The sequence below is a fragment of the Megascapheus bottae genome, chromosome 17 (genome assembly GCF_031878675.1).
Source record: "Megascapheus bottae isolate mThoBot1 chromosome 17, mThoBot2.hap1, whole genome shotgun sequence".
NCBI lineage: Eukaryota > Metazoa > Chordata > Mammalia > Rodentia > Geomyidae > Megascapheus > Megascapheus bottae.
In genome coordinates, this window is record NC_143525.1 from 4931376 (window position 1) to 4945539 (window position 14164).

Here is a 14164-nt window from a genome sequence, read left to right on the forward strand (position 1 = left end):
ACTTGAGCCTCAGCACCACTTCCGGCTTTTTTCTATATATGGTACCGAGGAATCGAACCCGAGTCTTCATGCATGCTAGGCAAGCACTTTAACCACTAGGCCAAACTCCTGGCCCCCAGACTGTTTTCTTCATGGCAAGATATTCAATGAAAATCAGAGAAGCACCTGAAAAATATTTACTGGGCCCCAGGTTCAGTGATGAAGCACTCACTTGGCATGTATGAGTCCCCAGGTCTAACCCCAATACTGAAGAAAAAACCCACAGAATGTCCTTTATGCTTTATATTCTTTTCAACTGAGCACCTGGCACATTATTGACAAAATAGGAACTAAAATAAATAAGGCCAACGAGGTAAAAGGCCCTTCTTTGTGCTAAATTATTTCAACAATTGTTGGAATTTTTGCTTATTTATCAAAATAAAGGGTAGAACTGATTAGCCAATTGATGTTGCCTTAAAAAAATAAATGTAGGGCTGGGAGTTTGACCTAGTGGTAGAAAGTTTGCCTAGCATGCACGAAGACCCGGGTTCGATTCCTTGGTACCAAATACATAGAAAAAAAGCTGGAAGTGGTGCTGAGGCTCAAGTGATAGAGCTCTAGCCTTGAGAAAGTCCAAGGACAGTGCTCAGGCCCTGAGCTCAAGCCCAGGACTGGCAAAAAAATAAAAAATAAATAAACATAACAGAAATGTAATCCTATTAAATAGAAAGATTAAAATTTATTAATATTTTCCACATACACTGCAGTTATTATGAGAAAATTTAGCAAAATAAAGGTTCTAAATACTCTGAAGGCTATTCTAAATTTGGTATCATGCTATTATAAGGTGAACAGTATTTTATTTATTTTTGTCAGTCACGGGCTTGATTTAGGGCTTGGGTGCTGTCCCTATGCTCTTTTACTCAAGGTTCTACCACTGGATGCTGTCCCTGAGCTCTTTTGTTCAAGGCTCTTTTGTTCTACTACTTTGAATCACAGTGACCCTTCTGGTTTTTTAGTAGCTAACTGGAAATAAGTCTTACAGACTTTCCTGCCCAGACTGGTTTTGAATCATGACCCTCTGATTTCAAGCTCTGAAGTAGCTAGGATTACGCCCAGCTGAACAGTGTTTTCTTGTGTTGCTGTGCCGTCTATAGGGAAAGCAAGTTCATTCAGAGGAAGAGACTTTCATAGATGTGTAATTGACATCAAGCCCTTTCACTTACTGTGAAGATAAGCATAGGTAAAGATATAGAGGTTATTACTAGTTTAACCCCTAAGCAGCCTTCATTTGCAGCCAGTGACTACACTTCAAGAAAAGGCTTAATATGAAGCATAAAGTTATCACAACCTTTTGATTTCTTTACATCGGGTTCAGGCTCAGATTCTCGGATGAACTGCCCCAAGTCACTGACTCTTCCAAATGTCATCTTCCTATACAAAGATGAAAAGAAGAATATAACAGCTAATAACCATCAGCTTTTAAGTATCTTATCTAAATCCAGGAAGCTAGAAACCCAATTTATAGGTTATATGTTAACTCTTAGGTGGGGCATATTTAAAATAAAACTTTATTTAAAATAAAACTTCACAGAGAGCAAAATAATCTCTAATGTAATTTTCATTCAAAAATCCGAAGGTTTGAGAAACTTGACAAATAAATAGTAAAGATTAAATCTTTACTTTTAAATCAAGCCCGCCAGTCCTGGGGCTTGAACTCAGGGGCTGTCACTGAGCTTTTTTTGCTCAAGGCTAGCTCTCTATCACTTAAGCACAGTCACCTCTGGCTTTCTGCCAGTTTACTGGAGGTAAGAGACATAGATTTTCTTGCCTGCGCTGGCTCTGAACAGCAATCCTCAGATCTCAGTTTCCTGAGTAGTTAGGGTTATAGGCATAAGCCACTGGCACTCAGTAATTTTTTGTCTTTATTAGTGCTATCAGGTCTGACTGTGGTACCTGAAAAGTTATTTTAACAGGTTTCATTATTCTGTTCCCACATCTATATAAAAAGTACTCTAGTCATATTTTTCCTTTCTTTTTTGAAAGAGTCTTGCTGTACAGCCGTAGCTGGGCTGGGCTATATTACTGTGTAGCCAAGTGAGAGCTCAAAGCTGAGGTGAAGCCCCAGTTCCCAGCTTCTCTCTCTCTCCCTCCCTCTCGCTCCCTCTCCCTTTCTTTCTCTCTCTCTCTCTCTCCCTCCCTCTCGCTCCCTTTCCCTCTCTCTCTCTCTTCCTCCCTCCCTCCCCCCCACGGCAGAGCCAAGTCAAGTCAGTTTTGGTTTAATCACATTACTACGTAAGAAAATGCTGGGCATAGAATAGATTAAAAACATTTAAAATTTATGGGGCCTGGAGTTTAGCCTAGTGGCAGAGTGCTTGCCTAGCATGCATGAAGACCCAGGTTTGATTCCTCAGTACCACATACATAGAAAAAAGCTGGAAGTAGTGCTGTGGCTCAAGTGATAGAACTCTAGCCTTGAGAAAGCCCAAGGGCAAGCAGTGTGCAGTGGCTCACACCTGTAATCCTAGCTACTCTGGAAGCTGAGGTCTGAGAATCAAGGTTCAAAGCCAACCCAGGCACAAAAGGACTTGGGACTCTTATCTCCAATTAACCTCTAGAAAACAGGAAGTGAGGCTGAGGCTCAAGGGTAGGGTGGTAGTCTTGAGCTGAAGAGCTCAGGGACAGCGCCCAGGAGGACAAATTCAAGCCCCATGACCCCCACCCCCCCCCCAAAAAAAAGAAAAGAAAGAAAAAGAAAACCAAAGGGCAGTGCTCAGGCCTTGAGTTCAAACCTGGAGACTGGCACAAAATAAAATTTAAAAAAAAAAAAACCATTTAAAATGTAATAGAACTTTTTACAGAGAAGTTCGGGTGCGTGCGTGCGTGTGTGTGTTAGTTATGGAGCTTAAACTCAGATCCTTGAGCTCTTGTTTAGCTTTTTCCAATCATTGCTGGTGTTCTACCACATGGGGCATGTCCCCAGTTCTGCCTTTTGTGTTGCTTAATCAGAGATAAGAATGTCTTAGATGTGTCAGAGGGACTGGCTTCGAGCCATCATCTTCAGATTTCAGTCTTCTGAGTAAGTAGGAATTCAGGCATGAGCCATCAGTCTTTATAAAACTTGAGACATGAGCTAATAAGCTTACCCTGCATATGTCCGTTGGTATAAAGATTCTGGATCCAGACTTGCAGCATCCACAATTATTGCTTCATCAAAATTTTTCAGAATTTTAATACTGGCTTTTTTCACACTGGACTATAACAGAAATTGTAAAATTAGTACAATTCAGTCTTGAGTTAGAAATACAAGTTTTTTTTTCTTCAGTTTTTCAACTGTGTGTAATTTTTATTTAGCCCCTTCACTACTAAAAAGCTTAATGGCAACAGAATGATTCTGAAGTAAATCTTCCAACTACCCCTACAGGAGGAGAGCACATGGGACTTGAACTCTGGGCCTGGGCATTGTCCCTGGGCTCTTCAGCTCAAGGCTACCCCCCCTACTTCTTGAGCCACAGCCCCATTTCCCGTTTTCTAGTGATTAATCGGAGATAAGTCTCACAACAGACTTTAGTGCCTGGAGTTGCTTTGGAGTGGCTTTAACCTCGATCCTTAGATCTCAAACTTTTGAGTAGACAGGCATGAGCCACTGTGCCTGGCTGTTTTTTGATTCTTTTTTTTTTTTTTTTTTTGCCAGTCCTGGGCTTCAGCTCAGGGCCTGAGCACTGTCCTTGGACTTTCTCAAGGCTAGAACTCTACCACTTGAGCCTCAGCACCACTTCCGGCTTTTTCTATACATGTGGTAACAAGGAATCGAACCCGGGTCTTCATGCATGCTAGGCAAGCACTTTAACCACTAGGCCAACTCCCAGCCTATTTTTTGATTCTTATAAAGCTATATGACCACTAAACAATCCTTTCGATAGTGACTGAGTATAGGAAGTTTCCCTTTTCCTACCTTCTCATTCTCACAATAAAAAAAAAAAAAAAAAAAGTAAATCAGAATTGGTGTTATTATCAAACAGTTATGAGATGACCCAAAATTTCCAGCTCTGGAAATAGAATTACAGACAGCCTCACATTCATGCACAACAACTTATGTAGATCATGCTTACGGTATTGTTTTAAATAGCTAAAAGACAATAATAAGCTTAATGCCTATAACTAAGGGATAGACTAATACAACAGAATAATCGAATAAACACATAGAGAACATTCCAAAGGGGCACATAATTTAAAAAAAGATAGCCAGGTGCCAGTACCTCATGCCTATAACTCCTAGCTACTCAGGAGGCTGAGATCTGAGGATTGCAGTTCAAAGACAGCCTGGGCAGGAAAGTCCAATGAAACTTTTATCTCCCATAAACTACTCAAAAAAAAAAAAAAAAAAAAAAAAGAAAGGAAAAAAAAGCCAGAAGTGGCATTGTGGCTGTGGCTCAAGTAGTACAGCAATCACTTTGAGGAAAAGAAGCTCTGAGATAGTGCCCAGGCCCAGAGTTCAAGCCCCAGGACCAGCAAAAAACAAAAAACAAACAAAAACAAAGACAAAAAACTAGACTAGAGGGCTATCACCCAATTAATTTAATGACTCAGGTATCAAAACCAGACATCACTAGAAAACTAAGACCTACTACCTAAACATGTCTAATAAAAATAAGCAATTCTAACTTTGATCAAAAAGCAAAATGGACAAATTGGGTGTAGTAGCTCAAGCCTGGAATCCTAGCTACTGGGATGTAGTGATAGGAGAGTACAGTTCAAGACCAGCATAAAAATTCCATCTTGACCAAAGGCTGGTGCAGTCACCTGCACCTGTCACCTGCAGTGAAACACAAACAGGAAGACTGCAGCCTAGGAAGGCTACAGAAAATATTGAGACCCTATCTCAAAAATATTCAATGCAGCCAGGTGCTGGTGGGTTACAACTGTCCCAGCAGACTGAGATTGAGGATTAAGGTTCAAAGCTGGCCCAGAGAGAAAAGTGAGACTTTTTACCTCCACCAAGGAAGTAGCAAAAAGCCAGAAGAGGAAGTATGACTCAAATGATAGCACATTAGCCTTGACTGAAAAATTTAAACAAGAGCACAGGGTCTAGTAACCACTAACAGCACACACACATATACACAAATCAATGCAAAGGGGCTGGGAATGTGGCTTAGTAGTAGAGTGCTTGCCTAGCAGGCATGAAAACCTGGGCTCATTTCCTCAGTTCTATATAATCAGAAAAAGCCAGAAATGGCACTGTGGCTCAAGTGGCTGAGCAAAAGCAGCTCAGGGACAGTGCCCAGGACTGGCAAAATAAATAAATAAATAAATAAAAATCAATGCATAAAGGGGCTAGAGAAATGGCTCAAGTAATAGAGAAAGGAAATTAGTCCAATTTTAGGACCAACAAACAACCCTTAAGCCTCTTTCAGTCATTAACCACCTTCCCTGCACTAGGGTAGCTGAATTGATAGCATAGATTAGCATACTTTTTGTCACTTTATAAATAAAAATTATAGGGGAGAAAAATACTCAGAAAACCCTTGTTCATGGCAATAAGAACATAGTGTCTTTAAAAGAGTTTTAATTTATCTAAGGCCAAGAATCAAAATGTTAAAAATGTTATTTGTTCACAAATAGTGATGTGAAAATTATTTATTTCTACTATTAAGCTATGGGAAAGAACAGATAACTGTTTCTGGCTGTACCATTTACTATATGAGTTTTATCAGTTCATTTTATAATGTCCCCCACTACATTTGATATGGTGGAGAAACAAGTAAAGTGTGACAAATGGCAACACCCACACAAACCACAAAAGTTAAAAACATATACAATGAGATATGCTAATTTAAAATAAAGCTAAAAACTATTGAATAAAATATGGTATTAAGAAGCCAAACAGCCAGGCACGGCGGTTCACCCCTATAACCCTAGCTATTCAGGAAGCTGAGATCTGAGGATTAAGGTTCAAAGTCAGCTCGGGCACAAAAGTACCTGAGACTCATCTTCAATTAACCTCTAGAAAATGAGAAGTGGGGCTTGGCTTAAGGGTAGGGTGGTAGCCTTGAGCTGAAGAGCCCAGGGACAGCATCCAGGCCAAGTTCAAGCTCCCATGACCCATTAAAAAAAAAAAAAGCCAAACAATTTACACAAAATGCTCTTCAGATGCCATAAATATAATTTATTAAATTAATAAGTGTAAAAGCAACAATATTAAGCAGATTAATGAGCTGAATGAAAAAGCATACTTTATACTATATGGTGAATCATCACAAGTACTTTGATTAGGATTTGTATTAAGTAGATTAATTTATATTAAGTAAATTAATTGTTTATTTGTAATAAAAAGTTAGCAGGTTCAGATGCAAACCAGATTAATACCTGAGAGGTGGAGCTGTCAGAACCTCCTGACTGAGATTCATCTGGAAGTCCTATAGAGCTATGAGCAGCCAGTGAAACATTCCCTCCAGGAAATTCATCCCCTCTAACGGAATGGATGAGGTCATTTAAATACTTATAATAAAGATTGCTGGACAAAAAGCCAGGCAAAAAGACCTGAAATGGAGGGAAAACATTATCTTAAAGTTGAAAATCAAATACATCTTATATTTTAAATATACTTTACTTACAATTCTACCACAATGTTTGTACTTTTTCCTTCCTGTACTCATTAACAAATCATTAGCAAGTCCTATGGATTGCATATCACTATACCATAAAATTACAACACATTTAATGTTGTTTTCTTGCCAAATATGTCATGGAAATTGTACAAACTTTACATCTTAGAAAGCAGAATAAGTTTCCATAGATTAGATGTCATCTGAAATTTAGGGGAGCTGGCAGCTTATTCCTATAATCCTTGCTACGAAAGGGGCTGAGATCTAAGGACCGAAGTTTGAGACAGCACAGACAGCAAAGTCCATGACATGCTTATCTCCAATTAACCAGCAAAAAGATGGAAGTGGAAGTATGACTCAAGTGATACAGTGCCAATATGAACTTTTCTCATATTATTCTGGGTTCCATATGTAAAACTTCTTATAGTTTAACATTTTTGAAGATCTTGGTTACCTTCTCCATGGTTGTCCAGGCCTGACGTAATGGTGTTGTGAAGCAGTTAGGGAGTGGCCCACCTTCCCTACAGATATTGGATTCAATTTCCAATCGTACAACATCATCAAATCCAAGAGGATGTGTGGCTTGGAGGGAGAAGTACCTATGGCAGAAAGATATCCAGAGTAAAACTAAATTGCAAAACAAATTTAGGTACCTCATCTAGAAAATTCATCATAGACCTACATGATTAGCTACATTATTCAAATACCTTTGGGTATGACAGTCTTGCTATAACCTTTATCTACATGTTTCCATTTTCTCAAAGATATCAGGTCAATTTACTACCTCCCTATCTGACTTTCAATCATTTTCAGTTCCTGATCGACCTACTTTGCTATTGTTTAAAACAGCACAAAGAAGCAAATCAATCAATCAATCACATATACTTAATGGACATCTGCTCCTGTTCAGAAGTTAGTAAACAAAAATAGGTTTAGGAGGGGGCTGGGAGTTTGGCCTAGTGGTTGAGTGCTTGCTTAGCAGGCATGAAGACCCGGGTTCGATTCCTTGATACCATATACATAGACAAAAAAATAGCCAGAAGTGGTGCTGAGGTTCAAGTGGTAGAGCTCTAGTCTTAAGAAAGTCCAAGGACAGTGCTCAGGCCCTGAGCTCAAGCCCAGGACTGGCAAAAAAAAAAAAAAAAAATAGGTTTAGGAGAAAGACATAGTCTTTTTCCCTGAAAAGATAACAAAGACCTGTTCACAAGATACAATGAAAATACAAGATCATAATACAAAGCACTAAAAAGGTAGAAATAAAAAGGAAAAAGAATGGAGTAAATGAATGTGCGGTATCTGGACTTGCTAATGATTTGTTAAGGTAAGGAAAAGGAGCAATTAATGGTAATTCAAAGATGTGTAATGTGGTAGGATATAATGCGGCAAATACAAGGCAGAAAAAAGACTTCTAAGGACTTTAGTGGCTCTACCTCTCATGTATGCCAGAAATACAGAAGGGCTTGATGATTCACATATAAAATATAAGAACAAACAAGCAAGGAGTTAAAAGTCAAATCTTGTATAAGAAACTAAGCAAGGGCCAGGGGTTTGTGGTAGTATACATGAAGATCAGGTTTCGATTGCTCAGTATCAAATACATAGAAAAAAAGCTGGAAATGGTGCTATGGCTCACATAGTAGAGGTCCTAGAGCGCTAAACTTGAGGAAAGCCCAAGGACAGTGCTCAGGCCATGAGTTCAAGCCCCAGGCTGTCAAAAAAAGAAAAAAGAAACCTAGCAAAATGACAGTGTCGATGGCACGTCAGTAATTTCCACTGAAAAATGGACCCTAAGGTAAAAATAGGATCCAGTGGGAAAACCATCATTGCTCTAAGCTCTAGCCTTACCAGTACCAGTATTAATTCTGTCCAGCACATAGATATCATCTCAAAAAAAAAAAATTCAGCATTTTTGGTGCAGTGGCTCACACCTATAATCCTAGCTACTCAGGAGGATGAGATAGGACGATCAAGGTTCAAAGCCACCCTGGGCACAAAAGACCTTGAGACTCTTATTTCTAATTAATCACTAGAAAATGGGAAGTGGGGCTGTGGCTCTGGGGGTAGGGCGGTAGCCTTGAGTTGAAGAGCCCAGGGACAGTGCTTAGGCCCAGAGTTTAAGCCCCATGACCGCTCCCCCCTGCAAAAAAAATCAGCATTTTTGTAACAAACATCAGATTTTCCATGTTGTGCCAAATAAGCTGGTGAATGATTTAAACTTCCAGGCACTTCAGACCAAATTTCTACATGTAAACTCCTGTCACTTCAGCAGCTATCAACAATTTTTCTTATAATATCTTCCATAAATGTATTACGTTGGACAGAATGTTAATAACTTCATTCCAGTCTAAGTCTTGCTGCAAACATGCTCTAATACTTTGAGAAAAAATCACTTTCTCTTTAGGCTTCAGCTTCCTCATCTATAAAATAAGAAGTGGGGAAACAAGACTAGCTCTCCATTTTGCCTATTTTCTCACACTAAAGATTCCCTGGGTCATCTCTCAAACCTGCTGAATCAGAATCTTTTAGAGAAGACTGGTAGCTTATTTTGAACAACCTTTTAACAGGATCATGCTTATAATCCTAGCTATTCAGGAGGCTGAAGGTCTAAGGATAGCAGTTCAAAGCTAGCCCAGGCAGGAAAGTTCATGAGACCCTTATTTCTAATCAATCAGCAAAAAGCAAGGATTGGAACTGTGGCTCAACTGATAAAAGTGCCAGCCTTGAGTGAAAAAGCTCAGGAATAGCACATAGGTTCTGAGTTCAAACCCCAGCACAAAACAAAACCAAAAATTAAACAAACACCAAGCTCCCCGGTGACTTTTTTTTTTTTTTTTTTGCCAGTTCTGGGCCTTGAACTCAGTCCTTGGGCTTTCTCAAGGCTAGATAGAGCTCTACCACTTGAGCCTCAGCACCACTTCTGGCCTTTCTTCTATGTATGTGGTACCAAGGAATCGAACCCAGGTCTTCATGCATGCTAGGCAAGCACTCTACCACTAGGCTAAACTCCCAGCCCCTTCCAGCTTTTTTCTATGTATGTGGTACCGAGGAATCAAACCCGAGTCTTCATGCGTGCTAGGCAAGCACTCTACCATTAAGACAAATTCCCAGCCCCCAGGTGACTTTTATGCAGACTGCTTAGTGTGAACCTGCAGTCTCCTTGCCTAAAAGTTCTTGGTTCTCTTTCAATTCTAAAATCACATGGAGTTCTCTCTATCCTCAAGTTACTTCCTTACTGCTTGCTTGTGGATACAAATAACAAATTTCTTTTATAGCTGCTTCTCCCCTTCCCCCCAACTGAGGACCAAACTCAGGGCCCTTGCACTTATCAGGCAAGGGCTCACTCTTCCGCTGAGCTAATCCCCAAAACCCCAAACAACAAATTTCTTTACAAAACAACAACAAAAATTCAATGAGAAGGATTTTGGAGATAGCCACAGTTTTATCAATTGCCTGAGAAAATTTTTCAATGCTATTCACTTTTTTTTCCTAATTTCATTTTCAGTGAAAACTAATGAAAAACTGGCTGTGAACAACTCTGGGGTAATGCATGGTTAACATGTTTGAGGTCATGGAATTAATCCCTAGCATCAAAAACAAAACTAATGAAAACTACTGTTTAGTAACATGTCTAATATTATTATATTATATACATTATTTAGTAATATATTTAGTGAATATATGTAACATTTAATATATTTAGTAATATATTATTTAGTAATATGGCAAAGCAGATTTGTATTAAAAAATGCCCTCAAACATACAGACACATTTGGTTTTATACACACACACACACACACACACACACACACACACACACGTGTACACACACATTTTTCCCCCCCTATTATCCCTTAGATTACCCAAACACAAGTTTCTTTATTTCTTTTCAATTTTCATACTGTTCCTGGAGCTAGAGATTATGGAATCTAGACCCTTGATTATGTTAAGAGCAGACTTAATCACTCTTTCTCTACTTTTTGTTACTCAAGTATCTATCTATATGTATACATATACACCTATATGTACATAGTACACAGACATACACACATGGAATAAGCATATATATGTTCTCTGTCCTCAAACTCAAGTTTCTTGAAAGTACCAAGTTCCTCCAAATTTAATTGCTTTGCTTGTGTCAGTGCCTAGTTTTCTTTTGTGCTTTTTCTGCTTGACAAAATTCAATTTACTCCTAAGGATCCAAATTAAATCTCTATTATATAAAACCCTCCCAGAATACCTTTGTTGTTCTGTTTACAATGTATTAACCTTCCTTTTTCCCCAGAGAAACATTTGCTAGGATGTTTGTTGAAACAAACACTACATGAAAATCAGCTTTTATGCTCTGTGAGTTCCTTGGCAGGAAAGAATGAGATTATTCATCTTTATTTTCAGTCTACAGTAAATGCTTAATAAATATCTATTAAATGCATCTATTGATCAAACTCACTTGTCATACAAAATCATGGCATCATTCTGTGCCTCCTGTCCATCATACTGGCCCTTTTTGGCAGCAAGCTGAGATTGGAAGTTATCTGCTGCCAACCAGAATTGTAAGATATTCACTGCATCTTCTTTTTCCATATACTAGGGAAGGAAAAACATAAAAAGTATAAAACAAGACTAGAAACATTCTTTTCACCATCTGTAATTTATAAACTTTAACTATTAAAATATAGGTAATGAGCAAGAAGCAATATCTACTTCATTAAGAAGACTTCCTCCTTCCTTCCTTCCAAGCCTGGACACTGTCCCATGAGTGTCTTTGTACTCAAGGTCTAGTGCTCTACCACTTGAGTCACAGCTCCATTTCTAGTTTTTGAGTGGTTAAATTGGAGGTAAGAGTCTCTTGGGGACTTTTCTGCCTGGGCTGACATTGAACGATGATCCTCAGATCTCAGCCTCCTGGGTAGCTATGATTACAGGTGTGAGCCACTGGAACCTGGCAAGATCTATTTCATTCTATTTCACCATTCAGCAGTGTACAGCAATTTGGGAAAAACAAGCTGTAAACTTTTTTTTTTTTTTGGTATGGTCCTGGGGTTTGATCTCTGGGCCTGGGTATTCCCGAATTCTTCAGCTCAAGGCTACTGCCCTATTCCTTCAGGCACAGTGCCACTTTTGGTTTTCTGGTAGTTAAGTGGAGATAAGAGTCTCACAGGCTTTCATGCCCAGGCTGGCTCTGGACTGCTATCCTCAGATCTCAGCCCCCTGAGTGACAAGGATTACAAGCATGAGCCACCAGTGCCCGGCTGTAAAATATTTTTTAGAGGAAAAATTAATGAAAACCACATATTGCTAGATAAAAACTTTAGAGAAAAAAATTGCACTAAATTCAATTATGCATATGCTCCACATATGCAATTATGTAATGAGATAATCAAACTACAACATTTATACTTGTTTCCATCACTCCATGAAGACATATTTACCTGAACACATGCTGAAAAAAGCAAGTCAACTGAGTCAATGTATTCTTGTGTAGGTAGGTGACTGTTTTGAGAGACTAAGAATCTTCTTTATAGTCATTTGCTTTGTAACAAGAATTTCACTTTCTGAAGCCTAATAAATGCCAATATATAAATTCTATGCCTCAAGGAAATTAGCATACTTATTGTTGCAAATGCTTCACTGGGCAATGCTATCAAATAGCTAAAGTAAAAGCAACAAACAGCAAAAATTTTATTATTCTCTAAAGTCTGGTTTGCAATAATGTGCACTGGGATTAAATATCAAATTCTATGCTCTTAAAAATTCTAAAACTAGCTAGGTGCTGCTGGCTCACACCTGAAATCCTAGCTCAAATGGTAAATAGCTAATCTTAAGCTAAAAAGCTCAGGAACAGCACGTGGGCTCTTCTGAGTTTAAGCTACAGGACCAGTATGTGCTCATATATGCACATGCACATGTGTGTGCACATGCACACGCGCACACACACTTTCAAAATTAAAATCACATATATCTTTACAAGCTTTTTCAAAATGGAATTATTTTATACTGAATTTTCATGTTCTCTAATATCTGATGAATACCTCTGCCATTAAGTATTCTGGATACTAGATACAACTCATGAAAATAAATCTTTTTGGGAATGGTATGTCTCTTTTGTCATTTTCTATACACAGGGCCCCAGTATTTATAGTTTAGAGACTGGAATGCTCTAGTTGAGTATAAAAGGAAATGCAGAATTACCTCAGAGAAATAAAAGAGGGCTGACTCACAGAAGAGAATATCAGCCAGGTAAACAGTTCCACTGGTCAGCACTTCAATTTGGTATCTACAGAAATGGTGACTTCGCAGAAACTCACTAAAGTGCCTGCATATGAATAAAAAAAAAAAAAAGGGAAAACTTGAGGGAATGACCAAGGAAAAAGCTTAATTTGGAAAAAAAAAAAAGTCTTTCCATGACTGTTCCTACTAAATCATAAAGGTCTAGATCAAGGCCACCTCACTTCTGATGGTGTAATTACTGATTCCTTTAGTTGTAAGCAATCTCTCCCATCTCTCAATGACTCTGTAAACTCTGCTCTAAGTAACCAAAGAACATAATGTTTCTTTTATTGGGTTATTAGTTCCTTCAAGGCAGATACTGTACTTATGTGTATTCTATACACAGCATTAACAAATGTTGAGAGAATATTTTTTAAAGGGCATACAACAATAATTAATAAAATCTGATGACAGTTTCAACAAAATGATGTGTATTTACTTATGTACCATATATTCGACTAAAAGCATGAGCTAATAAATTAGGATATCCACCTAAAGATTATTACTTAAGTAAATAAACCAACTCTAATAGTGATACATTAGTCTTAATCATCTCTAAATGACTTCAGAACTAAAAAAATTCATTTAACCTAATAAATATGTAACTAGCAATGAAAATTGTCTTATTAGTAAAGGTTACATAATTTATATTTGAAAAGAAATTAACCAAGAGTCTTAAAAGTCTTGTAAATCTTGTAGATATCCAAATAACATAAAATCTTCTCAAACACTTCATTTTTAGTTGAATAAAGTCCATTCCTAATGACCCAAATTCTGAAAGAATACAAAATAAGAAAATTCAAAACTAACTTACTCTTGCTCCATTGCACTAAAGACTATGGCCTGTGCCAGAATGAAACAGTTGGGATCTACCTGTCCATCTTCTCCACAAATCTTTGCTGTGAAAGAAACAATAAATAATTAAATATCTACTAAGCATATCTATTTGGAAGCAAACTGGAAAAAGAGGATATTGATAAGGTTTTAAATAGAATTGTAAGAAAATACACGTAATAGCTTGAGGTAGGAAAAGTCTTTTGAAGCACATATATGAAAGCAGAAATGACAAGATTAAACATAAAATTAGCGTCTATACATTAAAATATCACAAAAACAGAATAAGAAGATAAAAAGTTTGAGGCATGTATGATAATTTGAAGATTAATATTATTCATTTATCAAAAGCTACTACAAAACTAATAGAAATGTCCCTAAAGAAAAATGAACAGGGGCCGGGAGTTTGGCCTAGCAGCAGAGTGCTTGCCTACCATGCATTAAGACCTGGGTTCAATTTCTATGTACCAGAAAAAGCC

General features: G+C 38.0%; 1 protein-coding gene across 1 annotated transcript in view; it reads right to left on the reverse strand.

Moving 5' to 3' along the window:
* The window catches only part of Akap10 (A-kinase anchoring protein 10), a 61553-nt gene that overhangs the window by 15924 nt on the left and 31465 nt on the right, over positions 1-14164 (reverse strand). Inside the window, exons 6-12 of the mRNA XM_090349467.1 lie at positions 13666-13750; positions 12774-12897; positions 11032-11168; positions 7039-7183; positions 6346-6519; positions 3126-3235; positions 1331-1413 (exon numbers count right to left, since the gene is read on the reverse strand). Coding sequence (XP_090205593.1) covers positions 1331-1413; positions 3126-3235; positions 6346-6519; positions 7039-7183; positions 11032-11168; positions 12774-12897; positions 13666-13750 — 858 coding nt within the window. The remainder of the gene's footprint in view (positions 1-1330; positions 1414-3125; positions 3236-6345; positions 6520-7038; positions 7184-11031; positions 11169-12773; positions 12898-13665; positions 13751-14164) is intronic.